Source organism: Podarcis tiliguerta (assembly GCF_965153285.1).
Source record: "Podarcis tiliguerta genome assembly, chromosome: 8".
NCBI lineage: Eukaryota > Metazoa > Chordata > Lepidosauria > Squamata > Lacertidae > Podarcis > Podarcis tiliguerta.
Window position 1 is genome coordinate 57,235,775 of NC_139541.1, and position 18,135 is coordinate 57,253,909.

The 18,135-nt window shown below is 43.5% G+C and overlaps 1 protein-coding gene across 1 annotated transcript in view; it reads left to right on the top strand.

Annotated features, from left to right (window-relative positions):
* The window catches only part of COL9A2 (collagen type IX alpha 2 chain), a 47,651-nt gene extending 31,727 nt beyond the window's left edge, over positions 1-15,924 (top strand). The window contains exons 22-32 of the mRNA XM_083453114.1: positions 614-667; positions 1,177-1,230; positions 2,357-2,428; positions 3,294-3,329; positions 4,630-4,674; positions 6,622-6,654; positions 7,726-7,872; positions 9,615-9,669; positions 12,249-12,437; positions 13,196-13,273; positions 14,534-15,924. Coding sequence (XP_083309240.1) covers positions 614-667; positions 1,177-1,230; positions 2,357-2,428; positions 3,294-3,329; positions 4,630-4,674; positions 6,622-6,654; positions 7,726-7,872; positions 9,615-9,669; positions 12,249-12,437; positions 13,196-13,273; positions 14,534-14,739 — 969 coding nt within the window. The 3' untranslated portion in view covers positions 14,740-15,924. The remainder of the gene's footprint in view (positions 1-613; positions 668-1,176; positions 1,231-2,356; positions 2,429-3,293; positions 3,330-4,629; positions 4,675-6,621; positions 6,655-7,725; positions 7,873-9,614; positions 9,670-12,248; positions 12,438-13,195; positions 13,274-14,533) is intronic.
* Positions 15,925-18,135: the final 2,211 nt, after the last annotated feature.

An 18,135-nucleotide genomic window follows, 5' to 3' on the forward strand; every position in this document is an offset into this window, starting at 1 on the left:
CTTAAAAACAAGTAAAGGCTGTGCTGTTTCTAAAGAAGTGCAAATATAATGATATTGAAATACCATAATTCTGTGCAGTAATTTTTTTTTTTAGCTTCCTTCCATGGCCGAGTAATCTTTCTCTACCTGCCCCCCCCCCCCAGCCCTGCAACAAAGCAGACTTCAGGCCTCACCAGACTTACGTCTTATACTGGTGTGTTTTGCAGATACATTCTGTGAGCTGTCATTAACACAATAATAGTGAACTAGTGGTGGATTTATACTGGACCCTCCTCACGTTGTTCCACTTTGTGAGTTGTTCTGCAATGCTTATCTGCTGTTACCACATTCATGCTGTCTGGAGAGGAACTTTTGTGCGATAGCACAATGAAAGTGGTACAGAAAGAATAACTGGAGTGTTAGCGGTATAAGACATTGCAGGACATGCACTGAATGGAAGTGAAGCAGTATGTCCACCCCAGAACCTTTGCAGGCACAAACATTATTGAAAGTGGGATTGCGTATCGCTGCCCTGATACCATCATGAGCGCAAATTGTCATCAATGCACAAAAAGGGGCTATTCGTTCCTTAAAACCAGATCTTCAGTTGGTGTTTTCTGCCATTCCCATTCAGGGTGAGCCAGGACCTCAAGGAGAAGCAGGGCCGCAAGGGATCGCTGGTGTGAAAGTAAGTCTTTTAAAATGAATTCCTCTAAGGTATGGATAATGTGGAGGCATTATGGGAGTGGGGACAGCAGACTTAGTTTGTACACCGAATTGCTCAACTAATATCAGTGCATCCCTAGAGCCTTTTGCAGTTGAGGCAGATGATTCCTCGAAGTAGAGTATTTGCTTCAGGGGGTGTGAGATTATCCCATTCAGAATCTGAGGTTTATGCAGACCAGCCTTCCTCAGCCTGCATGATGTTGCTGAACTGCAACTCCCATCATGGCTGACTGTTGGCCATGCTGGCTGGGGCTGGTGGGAGTTAGAGTCCAACAGCCTCTAGATTGGGGGAGGCTGGTGTAGGCCTTGTCAGGCAGGGCGAAGGATGTCTTGTCCCTGTGGATGGTGGTCTCCCCTCTGGGCACTTCTATCTCTGTTTCACCTCAGAAGAGACCATCAGAATCAAACTTTCATTTAGCTCACAGTTATGGCAGAATTGAACATCTTGACCTCTCCCCTTCTATTTCACAGGGAGATCGGGGTGAGAGAGGCCCAGTGGGTCCTCCGGGAGTGCAGGGGAAAGTGGTGAGTATGAAAAATTCAGTCCAAATGCATTCCTTCTCTTTCTTTCTTCTGAAAAAAGAACCAGAGCTCTTTTCCAAGAGCTCCGTTGAATGGTGGTCTCCCCTCCGGGCACTTCTCTCTCTGTTTCACCTCAGAAGAGACCATCAGAATCAAACTTTCATCCTAATGTTTTCTCCAAGGAGTGGAAGGTGATGTACATGGTTCTGCCTCTCCTCATCTAATCCTCACCACAACCCTGTCAGGTACTGTAGGCTGTGAGGCAGTGATTGGCCCAAGGTCAACCAGGGAGCGTCATACCTGAGTGGGATTCTGAACTCAAGTCTCCCAGGTCCTAGGCCAACTTGTATATACGGTTGTGCCTCGGTTTTCAAACGTCTCCGCTGACAAACATTTTGGTTTTCGATCACGCCTCAGAAGTCGGACATGCCACGCAGCTTCTGCTGAGTGCAAAATCTGGAGGCCTAGCTGTCGGCTGTCGAGTCCTAAGCACCTGCATGACACGGAGGTGATATTTGGGCTTATTTGGTGACTGTGTGAAATATATCTGTTCTCGTCTTACCTCAGGAGCACTCTTGCAGCCAGATTGTTTTTGTGACTGTGTGGCTCTATGGTATCATTGGATGGTAAAATTAATGTTAAATTGCTGTTTTAGGGGTTGATTTTAAAAGTCTGGAACGGATTAATCCATTTTGCATTACTTTCTATGGGAAACTGCACCTCAGTTTTCAAATGTTTCAGAACTCGAATGGTCTTTCAGAATGGATTGCGTTCAAAAATCGAGATACCACTGTACTTTGACCCTGCTGTAGTGTCTGTTGTATCATTGACTATTTTATTGTTTTTTAAAATATATTGTAAGCTGCCTCAAGAACTTTGGTTAGTAGGCAGGGTATAAATAACTCCCAAATAAATAAATGCCTGGACAATCTCTGTTTGTGGCAGGCAGCCCATGGTCCATGATTGTGGAAGGACTGGAACACCTGCTTTGCATTCAGAATGTCCACTTTCAGTCCCCGGCAGCATTTCCAAGCAGGGCTGGGAGATACCCCTGCCAGACTAGGATATCAGCCTCTTCACTGTGACTTACTTTCCTCCTAATGTGTTTTTTCCTTTTCTTTATTTCCAGGGTCCCAAAGGAGAGCAGGGCCCCCCAGGAATTCCAGGCCCACAAGGTCTCCCAGGAGTTAAAGGTGGCAAGGTACCATTGTCTTGAACTCTTTGAGCAGAGTGGTGTTGAGGATGGAGTCACACTTGGCTTTTCTGCAACTCTGGAAATGTGACAGCAGCATTTGAAACTTCCAAAGCCGCTTTTAGAGCAGACCCTGCAAACGGAGCAGATTTGCATAAACACACATACTTTGAATAGATGTGGACATGGGGGATGGGTGGGAGGAGGCAAAGAGGAATATCTCCCAGAATGCACCAGGCTTCTTATGCCAGGCCTGGGTTCCACTGAGATGAACCAAAGCTCTAGTTCCCACACAGTGATCCACACAGTGTGATGGCCTGCGTACATAAGTGCAGATCTACACCAGGGATTCTAACTCCACTTCATTTCCAGGTCCAACTTGGTGTTTAAAATCCTAAACAACTTAGGCCCCAAATATCTAATAGACCCCTTCCTTCTCTACAGACCCCTCCAAATGTACAGATCAGCAGGGAGAAGGGACCTCTTGGTAGTTCCGCCTCCCTCAGAGGTCCATGGTGTGTGTGACCTGGGAAAGGGGATTCTCTGTGACAGCCCCTAAGTTGCAAAATGCCCTCTTCATGGAGGTGTATCTGGTGTCTTCACTATCATCAGCATATTTTCAGGCATATCTTCTTAGCCATAAGGACTAGAGCATCTTGCTTGATTCACTGGTGTTTACTCTGCAAGCCCCTTTTCCGTTGAAAGTGGGCCTGCACACACTGCGGTCTGGTTTGTGGAAGGTTTTTTGAGAGGCTGATGAGTCATTTGTCTTTTCTATCTCCAGTGATAAGCTGGAGTGGGGGGTCTGTTACTGGAAATTTATATAGAATTCAGCATCTCTTGGTTCTCAGCATTTCCCTCTTGTTTGCTCTAGGGCTTCCCAGGAAAAATTGGGCCCAAAGGTGACATTGTAAGTCTTTATGATTGATTTTTGTCTGTTTTTTACTGCTCTGTTTATAGGGTTACATTGGTGTGAGCAGCTGGAAATTTACTGCCTGCTACTTTTGCCATATTTTATTAATTATATTTTTCATCTTGCACCTTGAGTATAAAATGCTCCCAGAGGCTAGCTAACAAACCATATTAAAAAGCCTTATGCAATTAATCCATAAAAATCAATAACATGACAAACAGTAGGAGATAAAACCTAGTCAGTCAATAAGTAAATAAGGCGGGCAAAAAATCCACCAGCTTAGGTTGTCTGGAAGATCCCAACAAATCTAGAAAAGCTAAAATATCTACAAGGCCTGGAAGATAAAGGTTTGGGGGGGGGGGGGACATATCCCCATGGCCTAAAAGGAAGCAGTGTAAGTGCCAGGTGAGTCTCCCTGAGGAGGGTCTTCAAAAGGCAAGACATACAGTTGAAAAGACCCTCTCTCTGGTCAGAGGAATCTAGAGAAGGGCCTCAGATGATGACCTCAGTAGCTAAGGGCATTGGTGTTAGGAAGGCAGCCCAACAGGTATCTCGCTTTTCAACTAGGGAGGGGTTTAAAGATAACAGACACCACTTTGAACTGAGCTTGGAAATAGACCAAGGCATGAACCTACCACCTGGCCCTGTGTGACCAGTGCTGGTCTGAGATGCTTTGCCACTGTAGGCAAAATGCCCTGCTGCTGCTGCTGCTGCTGCCACAGATCCCGGCCCCTGCACTTCCCCCTCCCTGCCTCCACCATCGTGCCTGTGATGCCAGTGCCCCACCACCACAACTGCACCCTCGTCTGTGGCTGCAAGAGCGCAGTGGTGAGGGCACAGTGGCAGCAGGGAGGGCAACAGCGCTGTGGCAGCTGCATGGGCAAAGCCCTGGCAGGGCTGGTAGCAGCACAATGGCAGGATGGGGGTGGGGAGGAGGTTGGATCTGTCGCCTGAGGTAAATGGCTTCACCTCACCTCATTGAAGGGCCACCTCTGCAGTATATTCTGAACTGCAGTTTCTGGATTGTCTTCAAAGGGTGCCCCATATACAATGCATTGCATTTTTCCAAATGCCAGGTTGCCAGAGCATAGATTACCATGGCCAAGATATCTCTTGTGCACTCGTGGCTTCAGTTGGTGCTCAGCTGGTAAAAGACTGGACTTTGTAGCAATTCAGAGACAAAGGGGCATTCAAGACATGAGGGAGTGGAGCACTGAGAGGGAACAGGAAGTGTTAGTTTTGAGATGGTCATTTGCTATTCTGGCCGGAAAATAAAACTATTGTTCCTTCCTTATAGGGAGATCCTGGCGTTGAAGGCCTTCCAGGGGAGAAGGGAGAGAAGGTAAGATAGTTGCCAAAACTGTGCTTCTTGACTTGCAAAAGCCAACATTGTCTGGTGGGTAGAATGTTGTAGAGCAACTTTTGGAGCTTGCTCAGTTATGGCCTTATGGCAGGGATGAGGAACCTGTGGTACTCCCAGATGTCGTTGGGTTCCAGCTCCAATCAGCCCCAGCCAGCATGACCAATGGTGATGGGAGCTGGGAGCCGGAAACATCTGGAGGGCCACCAGTTAGACACCTTATAGCATCCTTGTGGCCTTTCTGAAATGTTCCCTACTGACTCCTTTTTGTCAGTGCTATTTACTGCAAATATCATCTTCAGCAGCAAACAGTACCCAGCTAGGGAGTGCTCCTGGCAGAAAATGGGCTTGAAACCCAAAGCTATTGCCCTACTCTAAATAAAAGCAGCCCTACTAAGCACACCTGTTGAAGCACATGACCAAGGTCTTGCCCTGTTGAGCAGCCTGGCTGCTGAATTAGGCACCAGCTGGAATTCTGTACTCTCTTCAAAAGCAGCCCCATGTATAATGCATTGCAGTAATCTAACCTAGAGGTTGCCAGAGCATAGACAGCAGAAGTTGGGTTATCTCTCTCCAGATAGGGGAGCAGCTGAGCTGGGCCACCAGCCGAAGCTGATGGAAGGTACTCAGTGCCACTGAGACCCCCTGAGAAGTACCCTCAAGCTGCACACCCACTCCTTCCGAGAGAGTGTAACCCCCTCAAGAGCAGGCAACCTCCCATTCATTGGGTTTAGGGAGCTGCTCACTAGCAGTGTCTCAGTCTTATCTGGATTGAGCTTCAGTTTGTTGGCTCTCATTCAGTCCATTGCCAAGGAAAGACCATCGGTCCAGCGCATCCACTGCCATCCCTGCATATGTTAAGGAGAAGTAGAGCTGTGTGTCATCAGCATATTGCTGACAATGTATTCCAAAACGCTGGATGACCCCACCCAGCTGTTTCATGTAGATGTTAAACAACGTGGGGGATAAAAGCAAACGCTGCCAAACTCCACATTGAAAGCTCCATGGGACTGATCAACACTCCCCAAACACCACCCTCTGACAGCGACCGTCCAAGTAGGATTCTTTTTTTAAATAAACAAATAAATGCTTTATTGGTTGGGTTGAAAATTGCATAACATAGCAAAAACTATCGGTTAATGTTGAAAACAAAATAAAAATAAGAGTATACAATCTTTCATTCCTTAATTGATACTTGCTTTGTGCATCGTTTTGTAATTCAATTTAACTTGACCTCCAATCCTCCCATTGCGTTCCCTGAATAAGTTCTTTAAATAGGCATGTGGTGGAACTGTAAACAGATTAGACAGTTTTGGGAAATGATTTACAACAAGCTTAAGAAAATGTTCAAATGCTCTTTCCCTAAAAAAACTTGAAGTCTTTCTGCTAGAAATTATGGGTCATGAAATTCCAAAAAAGTTCAGGAGAATCTTTATGAATGCTACTGTAGCAGCCAGAATCTTAATTGCAAACGATTGGAAAGGAGAGGATATACCAACTAAATCAGATTGGCAAAACAAATTAAGGGAATATGCTGAACCTGTGAGATTATCAGCAAGGTTAAGAGGCGTTGCAGATGAAAAATCTATCAGAGAATGGGACATATACAGAGTTTATGTAAAAGAACACTGTCAAATTACCAATCCATTGGCAGGTTTTGATTGAACTTCTGTGTGTAAAATAGGAAAACTTGATAAAACTCAAAGTAAGTCAGACAACATGGAGAAATCTTAGGCAAGTCCGTCCAAGTAGGATTTGAAGCACTGCAGAGCAGTGCTGCCCACTGCCAGTTTAGGCAGACTGTTGATTATGGTGTGAATTAAATATACATAGGGAGTTTTTCCTCAACTGATGTTTAGAGATTGCCCAAGCAAGCTGTTAAGAAAAAACAGTGGATGATCTTTATTTTTGGTTGCTTTTTATCCGTAGGGCGAATCGGGTGAGCCAGGACCAAAGGGACAGGTGATTATTTGCAAACAAATATGCATTTCCTTTAGCATTGTGAATTAGGTCGGTTTACACCTTTAAATACAAAAAAGAAGAATGTTTTATTCTTCTGATGATCAGGGAGGGTGGATTGCATTACTTATGGGGCAAAGTGTGTGACTAACTGAAGTTTTTTTAGGTAAGAAAAAACAATGAAGGGGAAACATGCTAGTGACTTTAAAAGTTATGGGGATAGAATTTGGTATGAAGAGAATGCAAGGAATAGAACCAATAATTTCTCATGCTTAGAAAGCAAGCGCTATGGAAACTGATGGCCAGCAAGTTTAAGGCAATCATAAGGAATTCCTCTTTCAAGCAGTGCATAATTAACCCTGGAATTTACTGCCAGAGGATGCCCTAATGGCCATTTTCATAACTGCTTTTCTTTTGAAGAAATGGTTTAGATGAGTTTATGGAAGCTATTGGGCAATTAGACATTTTAATCAAAAATAGAATCCTCTATGGCTACTTGGGGATTCACAATGGGGTGGTGGTGGATATTACCCTCATGCCTAGCTTGTTAACTGTAAGAGGCATCTGGCAAGACACTGAAACATGGAACGGTAAGCTGGTCTAACCCACCATTAGGGATTCCAGAGAATACTGTACAAAACAGATACTGGGGCGGAAATTGCTGCAATGCTTATTTTTCTCCAAGGACCGAACAGAAGCCATGCAAGCAGATACAAGCAGTATTCACTATTATTTGCATGCTAAATAATAAAAATGTTATGTAAATAATTATTTTACTTTCCATGTTTTTAATGATTTCTTTCCACTGAAATTCATTGGAATGGATTGCATAATTACTGAATGTTAGTTTCCGCCTTTAATAGTGAGATGCAAAACCTAGGTTTTAGTAGAAGCCAAACTGTAGTGGAACGGAAACAGTGCTGACTGTAATGAACACAGGATGGGACATAAATTTCTGCCTCCTTATGCCCCTGTCCACCAGGCATTCTTATCACGGTGCGTTAACTCTCCAGTTTTAAAAGGTGCTTTTATGAGTCTTGGGCCTCTTCTTAACTAGCATCTGATCTTTCACAGCAAGGTGTCCGTGGGGAGCCTGGTTTTCCTGGACCTACTGGGGATGCAGGCGCACCAGGTATCAGAGGCTTCCTAGGACCTCCGGGGCCCAGAGGTCTACCTGGGGAGCGCGGTGTACCTGGAATGCCTGGGACTCAAGGTGCTCCGGTGAGTTAAACCTGATAATGCTCCATGCTACCACAGAAAACAGCCACACAGCACAGCACATGCCTGAGCTAGATGGACCAATGGTCCGACTCATAGTATAAGACCCATTCCTGTGTATTCTGGCAGTGGCTCTTCAGGCTCTGTCCAAGAGATCCTGTTCTCACAATCTGTTAGCAGGTTTTTAAAATAAGAGGTACTAGGAACTGGAACTGGGTTCTCCTGGATGCAAAGCAAAGGGGCAACTCACAGAGGAAGCAGTTCACTGTGTCTTCATGGCCCTCTGTGCTGGTCTTGCCTTCTTCCAGTTACCCTCCTCTAGAGGTGAATAATTCTCGTCTGTGTCTCCCTGCATCAGGTGCAGTTGGATCACTGAGGAGACTGGCCTATTACACCTCTGCATGAATGATTATTCCTCCTTCATGTGAGGATGCATGCCCTGCTGTTGATACTTTGGACGCTCTGAATTAGGGCACAGCACCCTCTCATGGCGATCACTAAGTAGTGCCAAAATATTCTTTACGAAATCAGAAATTTAATCATTTGCACATGAAGTAGAAACCCTGGTTGGCTGTTGCTGTTCTGCAAGTGTGCAGATCCATTTGTCAGCCCAGCAGAGCTGAACTACAGGTTCTGTGGACACTGCCTCTCCAAGGAGATGCTATCATGCACTGATATTTGCCCATTGCTTCCTCTTCCACTGATTTGCACACAGAATCTCAGCAGTACCATGAGCAGAGAGTAGAACTGGAAGAGGCACTCTGGAACTGGGCATTGCTTGATAAAACGAAGAGGGGCGAGTAGACCTTCCAGGTTTAGTGGTTGGGGTGTCAGCATTCTGCATGGCTTTTCGTCCCCCACTCCCAATCCTTCATTGCAAGTAGATGCACAGCTGCACAGCTCTATTTAGGTAGCAGGTCTGATAGCACATGAGTCAGATATTTTCCTCCATGTAGCGTCCTGGTTGTGATAACCAACAAATCACCTTGCAGGCCTGTAAGGTTTCTGGAGTCCAGAGCTAACTATGATGGTAAGAAATTGGTGCAGGCTTCAATGGGGGAACATTGTTAGGCTATGGAATACATGACCACAAGAGGCATGATGACCACCAGCTTTAAAAGTGAATAGAACAAATTCATGAAGGACTAAGAGCCTTGTAGCTGGAGTTGCACAGGAATTCTACGAAACCCACCAAATTGGTGCAGTTTCTAAAGGTTCAGTCTACCATCTTGATTCATAATGGTGTCCAATTTTATCCAAACACAGATGAAAGCCTGCTCCTTGGTCTTTGGTGTCAGATGCACAGCAAAGAGACAAACAACTTTTCAAAATATATGGTAGACTAGAGGGTTCCACTCTGCTTGCTCTACTTCCCAACCATGTTAGTGCCTCCCGCCCTTCTCTTCTTGTGGATTTCTGGTAGGGCTTTCTTCCAAGTCTTGGCTCAGTCTGTGTGCCTATTGTACCCCCTAGTGACTCAGAGTGTTGTCATTGGTCATGATAGCTGTGTATAATCTCTGGTATCAGAGCCTATGCCTTTGAATACTTGTTGCTGGGAAACAACAGCAGGAGAGGATTGCTGTGCTTGTGTCCTGTTTATGGGTGCCTCATAGCTATATCTGGTTAGCTGGTATGAGAACAGTATGCTGGCTTAGGCGGGCCTTTGATCCACCAGGGCTTTTCTTAGGTCTACTGTGATTGTAATTGTGGTGAATGACAAGATCTCCTCTCTTTCCACTTTCCAGGGCAGGGACACAGGAGATCAGCACATTATTGATGTGGCCTTAAAAATGTTACAAGGTGAGTACATAGAAAGAGCCTGCTGGATCTGAACAAGTTGGGTCTGCCTTGGCCAGTGTCTAGATTACAACAATGTCCAGCCAGATGCGTCCTATGAACCCACAAACGGAGCATGAATGAAACAGCCTCACCCTTCCATTGTTTGTCCCCAAGTAACTGGCATTCAGGGGCACATTGCCTCTGAAATTGGTAGTCCCATACCTTTTATAAAAAAACCCCCCAGGGTTGAAATCCATCACAGAATTCACACAGCATTTGCACAGATGTAGAGCTACAATGACTATCAACCTAGCAAACTGGCAGGGTTTAGAAAATGATCTTCCACAGCAGATCATCTATTAACTATGAAAATATTGATAGGAAAATGCAGTGAATATAGCGTCCCTATATAAGTTGGGTTCATCAGTTATGAAAAAGCTTTTGATGCTGTTGAAACCTGGGCTGTACAATGAGCATTATTAAACTGAATAATTGACACCAGATACAACCAGCTATTGCAAGAAATAGCAGTCAAGGCAACAGCAATGTATCTTATCCACAGAAAGACCAACCCAGTACCCTTAGAAAGAGGCGTAAGGCAAGGAGATGGCTTATCACATAAGCTATTTACACTTGCATTGAAAGGTGTGCTTAAGAAGCTGTTATGGTCAGAAAAAGGAATTAACATCAACAGAAAATGCCTAAATAATCTATGATATGCAGATGATACATAATTGCCAAAAGTTGACAAAAAGTGCAAGAAATGCCAGCAGAACTAATTGAAGTATAAAAAAAGGTAGGACTGAAGATGAATCTAGCAAATACCAAAATAATGTTTAAAGAAGAGAGTGATATACAATTAGAAATTAAACAAAGCAAATTGAATAACGTCTATTTAAGCCAAAAGAATAATACTGAGAATTGAAAATCAAACAGTGGAAATAAAGTGGAGATTAAAACAATTGTGTGTGGCCTTGGGAAACTGTATAATGAAAAAAAATTCCTTAGGCTTTAAAGCTAAAGTGCTCAATACGTGCATTTTACCTGTGATGTGTTATGTTGCCGAGAAATGGACCGTGAAACACAGAAGCACAAACAAAATAAGAATAGAACAATATGGCATAGAATGCCCAATGTTAAGAATATCATTAACATATAGAAAAACTAAAAATTGTATGTGACATAGATTGAAGGTTATGGATGGTAGTGGAAAAGGCCACAAAATTAAAATGGACATACGGTAAGAGGCTATTCAGGCTGATGAAATTAGCAGTCTTAGTATGGAGGCACTACAATTTCAAATGACCAAGGGAACGGCCACCTATGTGATGGGTTGATGATCTAAAACACACAGCAGGGCTTATGTGGTTGCAAGAAACAAACAACAGAAAATAATGGTGAGAACTTGAAGAGGTGTATGTCCAAAAAAGGAAGGAAGGAAAGATATACAGTGTAGTCCTTCTAGAAGAAGAAGAAGAAGAGTTTGGATTTGATATCCCGCCTTTCACTCCCTTTAAGGAGTCTCAAAGCGGCTAACATTCTCCTTTCCCTTCCTCCCCCACAACAAACACTCTGTGAGGTGAGTGGGGCTGAGAGACTCAAAGAAGTGTGACTGGCCCAAGGTCACCCAGCAGCTGCATGTGGAGGAGCGGAGACGCGAACCCGGTTACCCAGATTACGTGACTACCGCTCTTAACCACTACACCACACTGGCTCTTCTAGAGTTTCATCAGCTGCACATTAGTAAATAATGTCCTCAAAATTCAGCCACTTTTGCAGTTTTATTCTGCAATAAAATCTTCTTCTTCTTTTTTTGCTACTGGGGTGGTATTTTTTGTCCCAAATAATGCTAATGTGAAAAGTGTCCCATTCATTTTTTTCAAGGAAAAACCAACCTGGAGAAGCAGGTTAATGTCTTTCTCCTGACACATTTAGCTTTGTTTTGGCACATATTATCACTCCAAGACACATTGGAATTTGGCTTGGAGTAACAAAATGTCCATTTCTTAGTAGTGGAGGGGCAGGAATTTGGCCAAGCATTTAAATGCGAAGCTACACAATTTGCACTTTCCAAACCAAAACAAGAACTCAGCAATCCTTCGAAATGCCCACTTCTCTGAATTTTGCAATGCATTTCCCTAGCCACAGGATGTGTATAAATATGCATATATTAGTGAAAATAATATACAAAATACATTCTATTAGGGGAAATTGCATAAATTGTGTATATTAGGAGGGATTCACATGAAAATGCTGGTGAATTTTCATGAGGACTGATATGGAAAAGTGGAGATTTGAACTCAAGATTGGAAAAATGAGAAACTGAAAAACTAAAATTGACCGATTGGCCCATCCCTATTTCTTAGTTTCTGTCTGTGGAGGTTAATAGCCATTCATAGATCCCTCCTCCTTGAATTGGTTTAATTTTGTTTAAAGGCATAGTGAATTCCACATGTTAATTGTGTATTGTATGAATACATACGAAAAGCACATTCTTTTTGTCTGCCCTGAATTTGCTGAATCCAATAAGGATGGAGGAGCCCCAGGTACATGCAATGCCTCTCTCTCATTCTCTCTCACTCACTCACTCTGCATTACAGAACAACTGGCTGAGTTAGCTGTGAGTGCTAAAAGAGATGCCATAGGTGGGGCAGGTGTGATGGGACCACCTGGACCTCCAGGACCACCTGGGTCACCTGGTCAGCAAGGGCCACATGGACACCCTGGCCCTCGAGGCATCCCAGGAATCCTAGGAGCTGTAGGACAAATTGGCAACACTGGACCTAAAGGTAAGAGCACATCTCCCTGCATGAAAAGCCTCATTGAGTTTTGTGGCTCAATTCAAGTGACATGTGGCATTCTTCCTCCTCCCCATACTGCCTCCTCTTCAGTGCTTAGCAATGGTTCAGTCTGACATCCAAACCAGCAAAATATGGTTAGTGTTTGCCCTCCAAACCAGTATCAGAATCCCCTTGGTAAACTTTGCAAATATGACTATTTTCTCTGACATGTTCTGTAGTGTTTACTGTCTTGCATAGTTCCAAGTTTTGCTAGTCATGGGGAGGGGTGGCAAGGAGCTATGTGTGGGCACTGAAGCCCCATCAGATTCCAGTCACCTGCTGATTTCAGCCATGAGGGCTAGAAACTTGTTCAAATTTTAAAGCTGAGATTCTGAAGAAGCTGACTTCTGCACACGTTTGCACATTCTGTGGGTTTTCTCTGTGGAATTGCAACATAACTGGCAGTGGGGGTGGGGAAGCTGAATCATGTCCGTTTCCTTTGCGATAGCTTATTGCTAATTTTAATTACCATTGTATGTCTTCAAAACACTTGTTTTAAGCCGCCTTTTACTGATAAGTTCAATGTTTTAATTTTTGTAAACCACTTTGAGGTTTTAACTGCAACCGAGTGGTATATAAATTTTGTTAAATAAGAGCTTTTCTTCAGCCAGAGCAATGCAGAATCAGCTGCTCTGCTGTCAGTCCTGGAGGGATGTGTGCATGAAGTGTTAAAAGCCTCTCACTGTTCCCCCCTTCCAATTCTACAGGAAAGAGGGGCGAGAAAGGGGAGCAGGGAGAGCCCGGCCGTGGGCATCAAGGGATGCCAGGGCCACCAGGAATACCAGGTAAGGTGACTGCAGAGGCACCAAGGGCAAATCACAAACAGAAGGCTTGAGAGGGACTTCCCACACGACATCAATACAAGTTGCCTGGGGCAGTCGTGGTACATGTGGTGTGGCAGAGTTGCCTTCTGGTACCCACTTTGCCCCTGGATGGGAATGAAGCAGTAGTGAGATTGGGGCCAGGACACTGGTACAACCACTCTGCCTTGCCCCAGCTCCATTTAGGCCCCACAGATCTATCCCACCACATGCGCCATGGCCATGGGTCTTCCACTCAGCATGATCCCAGATCACTTATCTCACCTGCCTTTCAGTCCACTGTCTCTTTGAGCAGCATTGTCAAGGGTCTTGTCAATAGGCTGGCATCCCGCAACCCAGCCCCCTCCCCAAAATGCCCACCCAGAGAGCGTGAGAATAAAGAGGTCACCAGGGCTGACCCCGGTTGCTGTGACATCTTTTTGTTCTTATTTCTTTTAGAAACCTTTTATTTATAGTCAGGGGGCAGCCAACTGGGCATATCCATGGCTACAGATGATCTTTTCAATATTTTTATTTTAAAGTACATTATGCATTTCCACGGTGCTTATGGTAAAGGTGTTTAGCACCAGACTAGCAAAAGCAAACACCATTTTATTCTTACAGTCATGATGGAACTATTTCGCCTCCTTTTTCTTTTACGATTGGTAACCTGGTTTGGGATTTTTCTGTTTGCTTTAACATACCAAGAATGTGGAATCAGCTGTGAAGCATGGAATGGCAGCGGAGAGGAGAAGAGTTAATTGTATGCTTCACACTTGAAGCAATGCACTTGGCTGCCTGATGGGTGTGTGTGTAAGACTGTTACAGGTGTGGGAAACTGTGTCCCACCAGGTGTTGGACTCGAGCTCCCATCAGCCCCAGCCAGTATGGCCACATGGGAATCTCCTTTGCTTTTCTCCCAGAACCTTGAGGTCCACCAACTGGAGCCAAATACAAAATAGTGTCATAGAAAGGCGCAGTGGCAGTGGATGAGGGTACCCCCAGATGCATCTCACTCCAGGAAATTGTTCTCAGTAGTAGAACTGAGATCACAGTTCTATCACACAAAAATCTGTCTTTGTTTCAGCAAACAAAAGTTGTTGTGATCATTAAATGGCTGGGTGCCAGAAACGCTTGGTGATCTATTGCAAATCAGCCAGAGACCTACCAGTAGGTCCTGACCTACTTTTTGCCCACAAAAGATGCACAAGCATGAACTACCCATGCCTCTTTTCATTCCTCTAGGTCTTCCAGGACACCCTGGCCAAGCCACGAATGGCAAAGAGGGAGAGCGAGGCACCCCAGGTGTTCCCGGAGAAGCCGGGCGGCCTGGTTTACCTGGCCCTCCTGGTTCTCCTGGGCTCTGTGAGGCAGCCGCTTGCCTAGGAGCCTCTGCCTATGCTTCAGCCCGCCTGACTGAACCAGGTGCTGTCAAAGGACCTTCGTACTAAATGTGGTCAGGGAAAAGTTCCGTTGCATCGAGCTGGCAAACGCTCCACCACTGGCATTGAGGGACTAAACACACCAGGACTTGAGAGCAAAGAGACGGGGAACAGCCAATCAAAAGCTCTTACAGAGTGGAGAGGCTCTGTATTGCTTGGGCAACAGTCCATTGCTGTTGAGAAGACAAAACTTGGCCACTGTGAGTAGCCTGAATAGAGGTGAATTGAAAGGCGCCCATGGAGACTCGCAGAGATGCAAAACTTGTCTTAATAGCTTGGATCGAAATTGCACATGAAACCTCACTAAATGACTGTTCCTCTTTTAAATACGTAGAGGTAATTGTTGACCCCATCTCACTGCCATGAAATAAGTGTGTTTTGTCTAGATGGATGTTGTCAATGGTTCCAAAAGCAAGGGGGAGTGGATTTTATCATTTATCTTGACCCCAAATCATATTATAATTTGTTGACTCTGTAGAGCAGCCTTACCTAATCTGGTTTCCTCAGATGTTTTGGACTACAATTCCCATCAGCCCTAGATATCATGGCTGTCCTGGCTGGGGCTTATGGAAGATGTAGTCCAAAAATTGAAGGCATCATTTTGGGAGAAAGCACACAGTGACTTCTTTCTGTTGGTGTTTGTGTGAAATAGCTCCACATTGGGGGAAAATTTGAATTACCGCATGAATGAATTTTCTTAAAAAGTAGCATTTGGCTTTTCAAAATGTAGTCTCTGATCATTCCCTACCCATCCGAGTTTTTCTTCACCTCACTATGTGTAAATAGCACAACAAAGCTTGCTATCAGAAGAATTTAAGAACAAGCTTATCAATTGATTCCTTGATAATTCTTTACTTATTTCATTGATTCACTGGGCCCCCTTTACTCTTCAGTCCCTTTCCTTCTAAATCTCTAACTTGTTAACTTTTTGTCACATTATATTGCATTTGCATGGAAGGATTGAAGTCTCCAAATTTGTCCTCATTTTTACTTCCATTATTATTGTACTTTTTATGAGATACAATTTTTGGTTGATTATTTATCAGAGTCACTCCGAATCATCTCTCCAAAGCTGTAAATCTTTGTAAAATAATGTTATTTTATAAGTACTAATTAAAAATCATTATTTTTTTTCCCTCCACAAAAAATAGCTAGTCAAACAAGACAATAAAATGAAGAATGAATGCCAATTAACTTAATTGCTTCTCTGGGTTTAATAGACTTGTAAAAATTTGCTTTTCATTAGTGTGTGTTTCAATAATTATCTTTTGTGGCTAATTAATCATCCTCATGATTTATTTACTGGATCTTGCTCCTGTTTAGGGGATAGAATGGATTACTTTGGAGGACCAACCTGGCTCTGTGATCCTTTAGATACCATATTGTCCAAATTTTGTGGAAGGGCTTGAAATGTAGCTAACTTTCCAAATTTGATTCAAATTCCAGTTCTGAAATGTGTTTGGTGTGTGTGTGCAGGGATGAATCTCAGGTTTTAATACTAGGACTTCAGCTACATCATTTATTCTAGGGGAGAGCCATACTGGACGATGGAGAGTCATGAAATGCTGTGAAGACCAACCATTTTTGGTGGCATAAGCTTTCATGGGCTTTTTCATTGGTTTTACGTAAAAGTTATACATAACAAACACAACATTTTCAACATTAGAAAAAAGGTTCTTTCGAACCTTCAGACCTCCTTCCTTCCTTCCTTCCATGGATTCCAATTCTAAATCTATTATATAATCATAGTGTCGTAAATTCATGTTACTTTACAAGTGTCATTGTATTCATGCCAGTGATTTCAACTGTTTACAGTGGTCTCTCAAATATATTAGAAAGTTATTCCAGTCTTTTAAGAATACTTGGCCAAGGGTAGTGTTCCATGCCTCTGATGAAAGCTGGTTCACAAAAGCTTATGTCACAATATATCTGTTAGTTGTTAAGGCGACACAAGGCTGTTTTCTCCCTAGTTTGTCACTGAATTTTTAACAAAACTTGAAATTCCCCTACCCAAACTCTGAAGCCCTGTGTCATTCTCATTTGACAATTTATCCACTTTTAAAAAACAATTAATTGAGGCTAACACTTCATATATCTGATAACCAATTTAGCTGTAAGATCTACAAATTTGCAATCTTAAATTTAACTTTCAAAGCAGGAGGATGTGGTTGTAGGGAACGGCAGTGTTCTTGAACTCTCCAAGGTCCTGAACAGCAGAACTGTCCAGGTTATTTAAAATAGGAATTCCAAGCACTTCTTGAACTTGAGGCTCTGTGTATAAGACCATAATAAATGTTCACAGCTGTCCTCTACAGGAGCATTTGTAGTGACATTACTTTTATTTGCGGGGAAGAAATTTATTCTTCCATTTCTTTATTTTAGAACAAAAACCGGAATAAGAGATGGTGCCATGGCAACCATTTCCAGTTATGCCACACCCTGTGGCAGCCATTTTGTGGCTGGTGCTGATAGAACTTCCTCAAAATTCCAAGTGTGCTCATTGGCTTCAAAGATTTCGCTACTCCTGGTGTACAGTTTTGAAGGACAAAACCGCTACCACAGACTACAATAGGCAGTGCCCTTCTTTCAATATGGAAGCAATATGCCAGCTTGCACGTCTCACCAATCATAGGGTTTGGTAGGAGAGCCTGAATGCATAATAAAACCATCACAGATTTCTCATCGCTATTGCATTGTGCCCTTTTACGGAATACAAGCCCAGGTATCATTAGCTTCTGTGGGGATTGGAGAGGGGCTAATAAAGAAGTTGTTGCGAGACCAGCCAGTATAGCAACATGGGCGTGTACCATCACTGGTGAGTCCTGTCATGTGACGCCCAGGGGACCACTTCCTTGATTCTCTGCCACCCACCTGAAGTTGGGCAAAATAGGTGGAAGTTAATTTCCAATATTATATTTGTAAGATGAAATTTAATCAAGAAATTAAGCCTCTTGCATACTAATAAGGCTCCACGATGCATCTGACAAATGGAAAAAATGAACGAAAACCCTCTTTCCCCTCCCTCCTCTTCCCCTTTGCATGCTCCATCTTTTTCATTAAGGGCCTTCATAAATATTCATTGTATAAATAGAAGATTGGATGCCATGAAAGCAGTGGGGGCCGGGGGGAGAGAGAGAGAGAGATTGAAATCAGAGTGTTTCTGCAGGAATAAAAGGCCAGGCGACTGGCCAAACTTCAGCCCAAATAACAATAAATCATTGGCACAAGGAGGATAAGAAACAGTCCTGTCATCTTTGTCATCTCAGTCTTCAGGGTAAATCAAAAGAGAGTTAGCCAATTTTTTTATTAAAAAAAAATTAAACAAAGACCTGCTGGTGCTTTAATTGTATTGGACACTTAGAATGAAGTGCTATGAATATTAATTAATGTGGCCAGAGGCAGCTA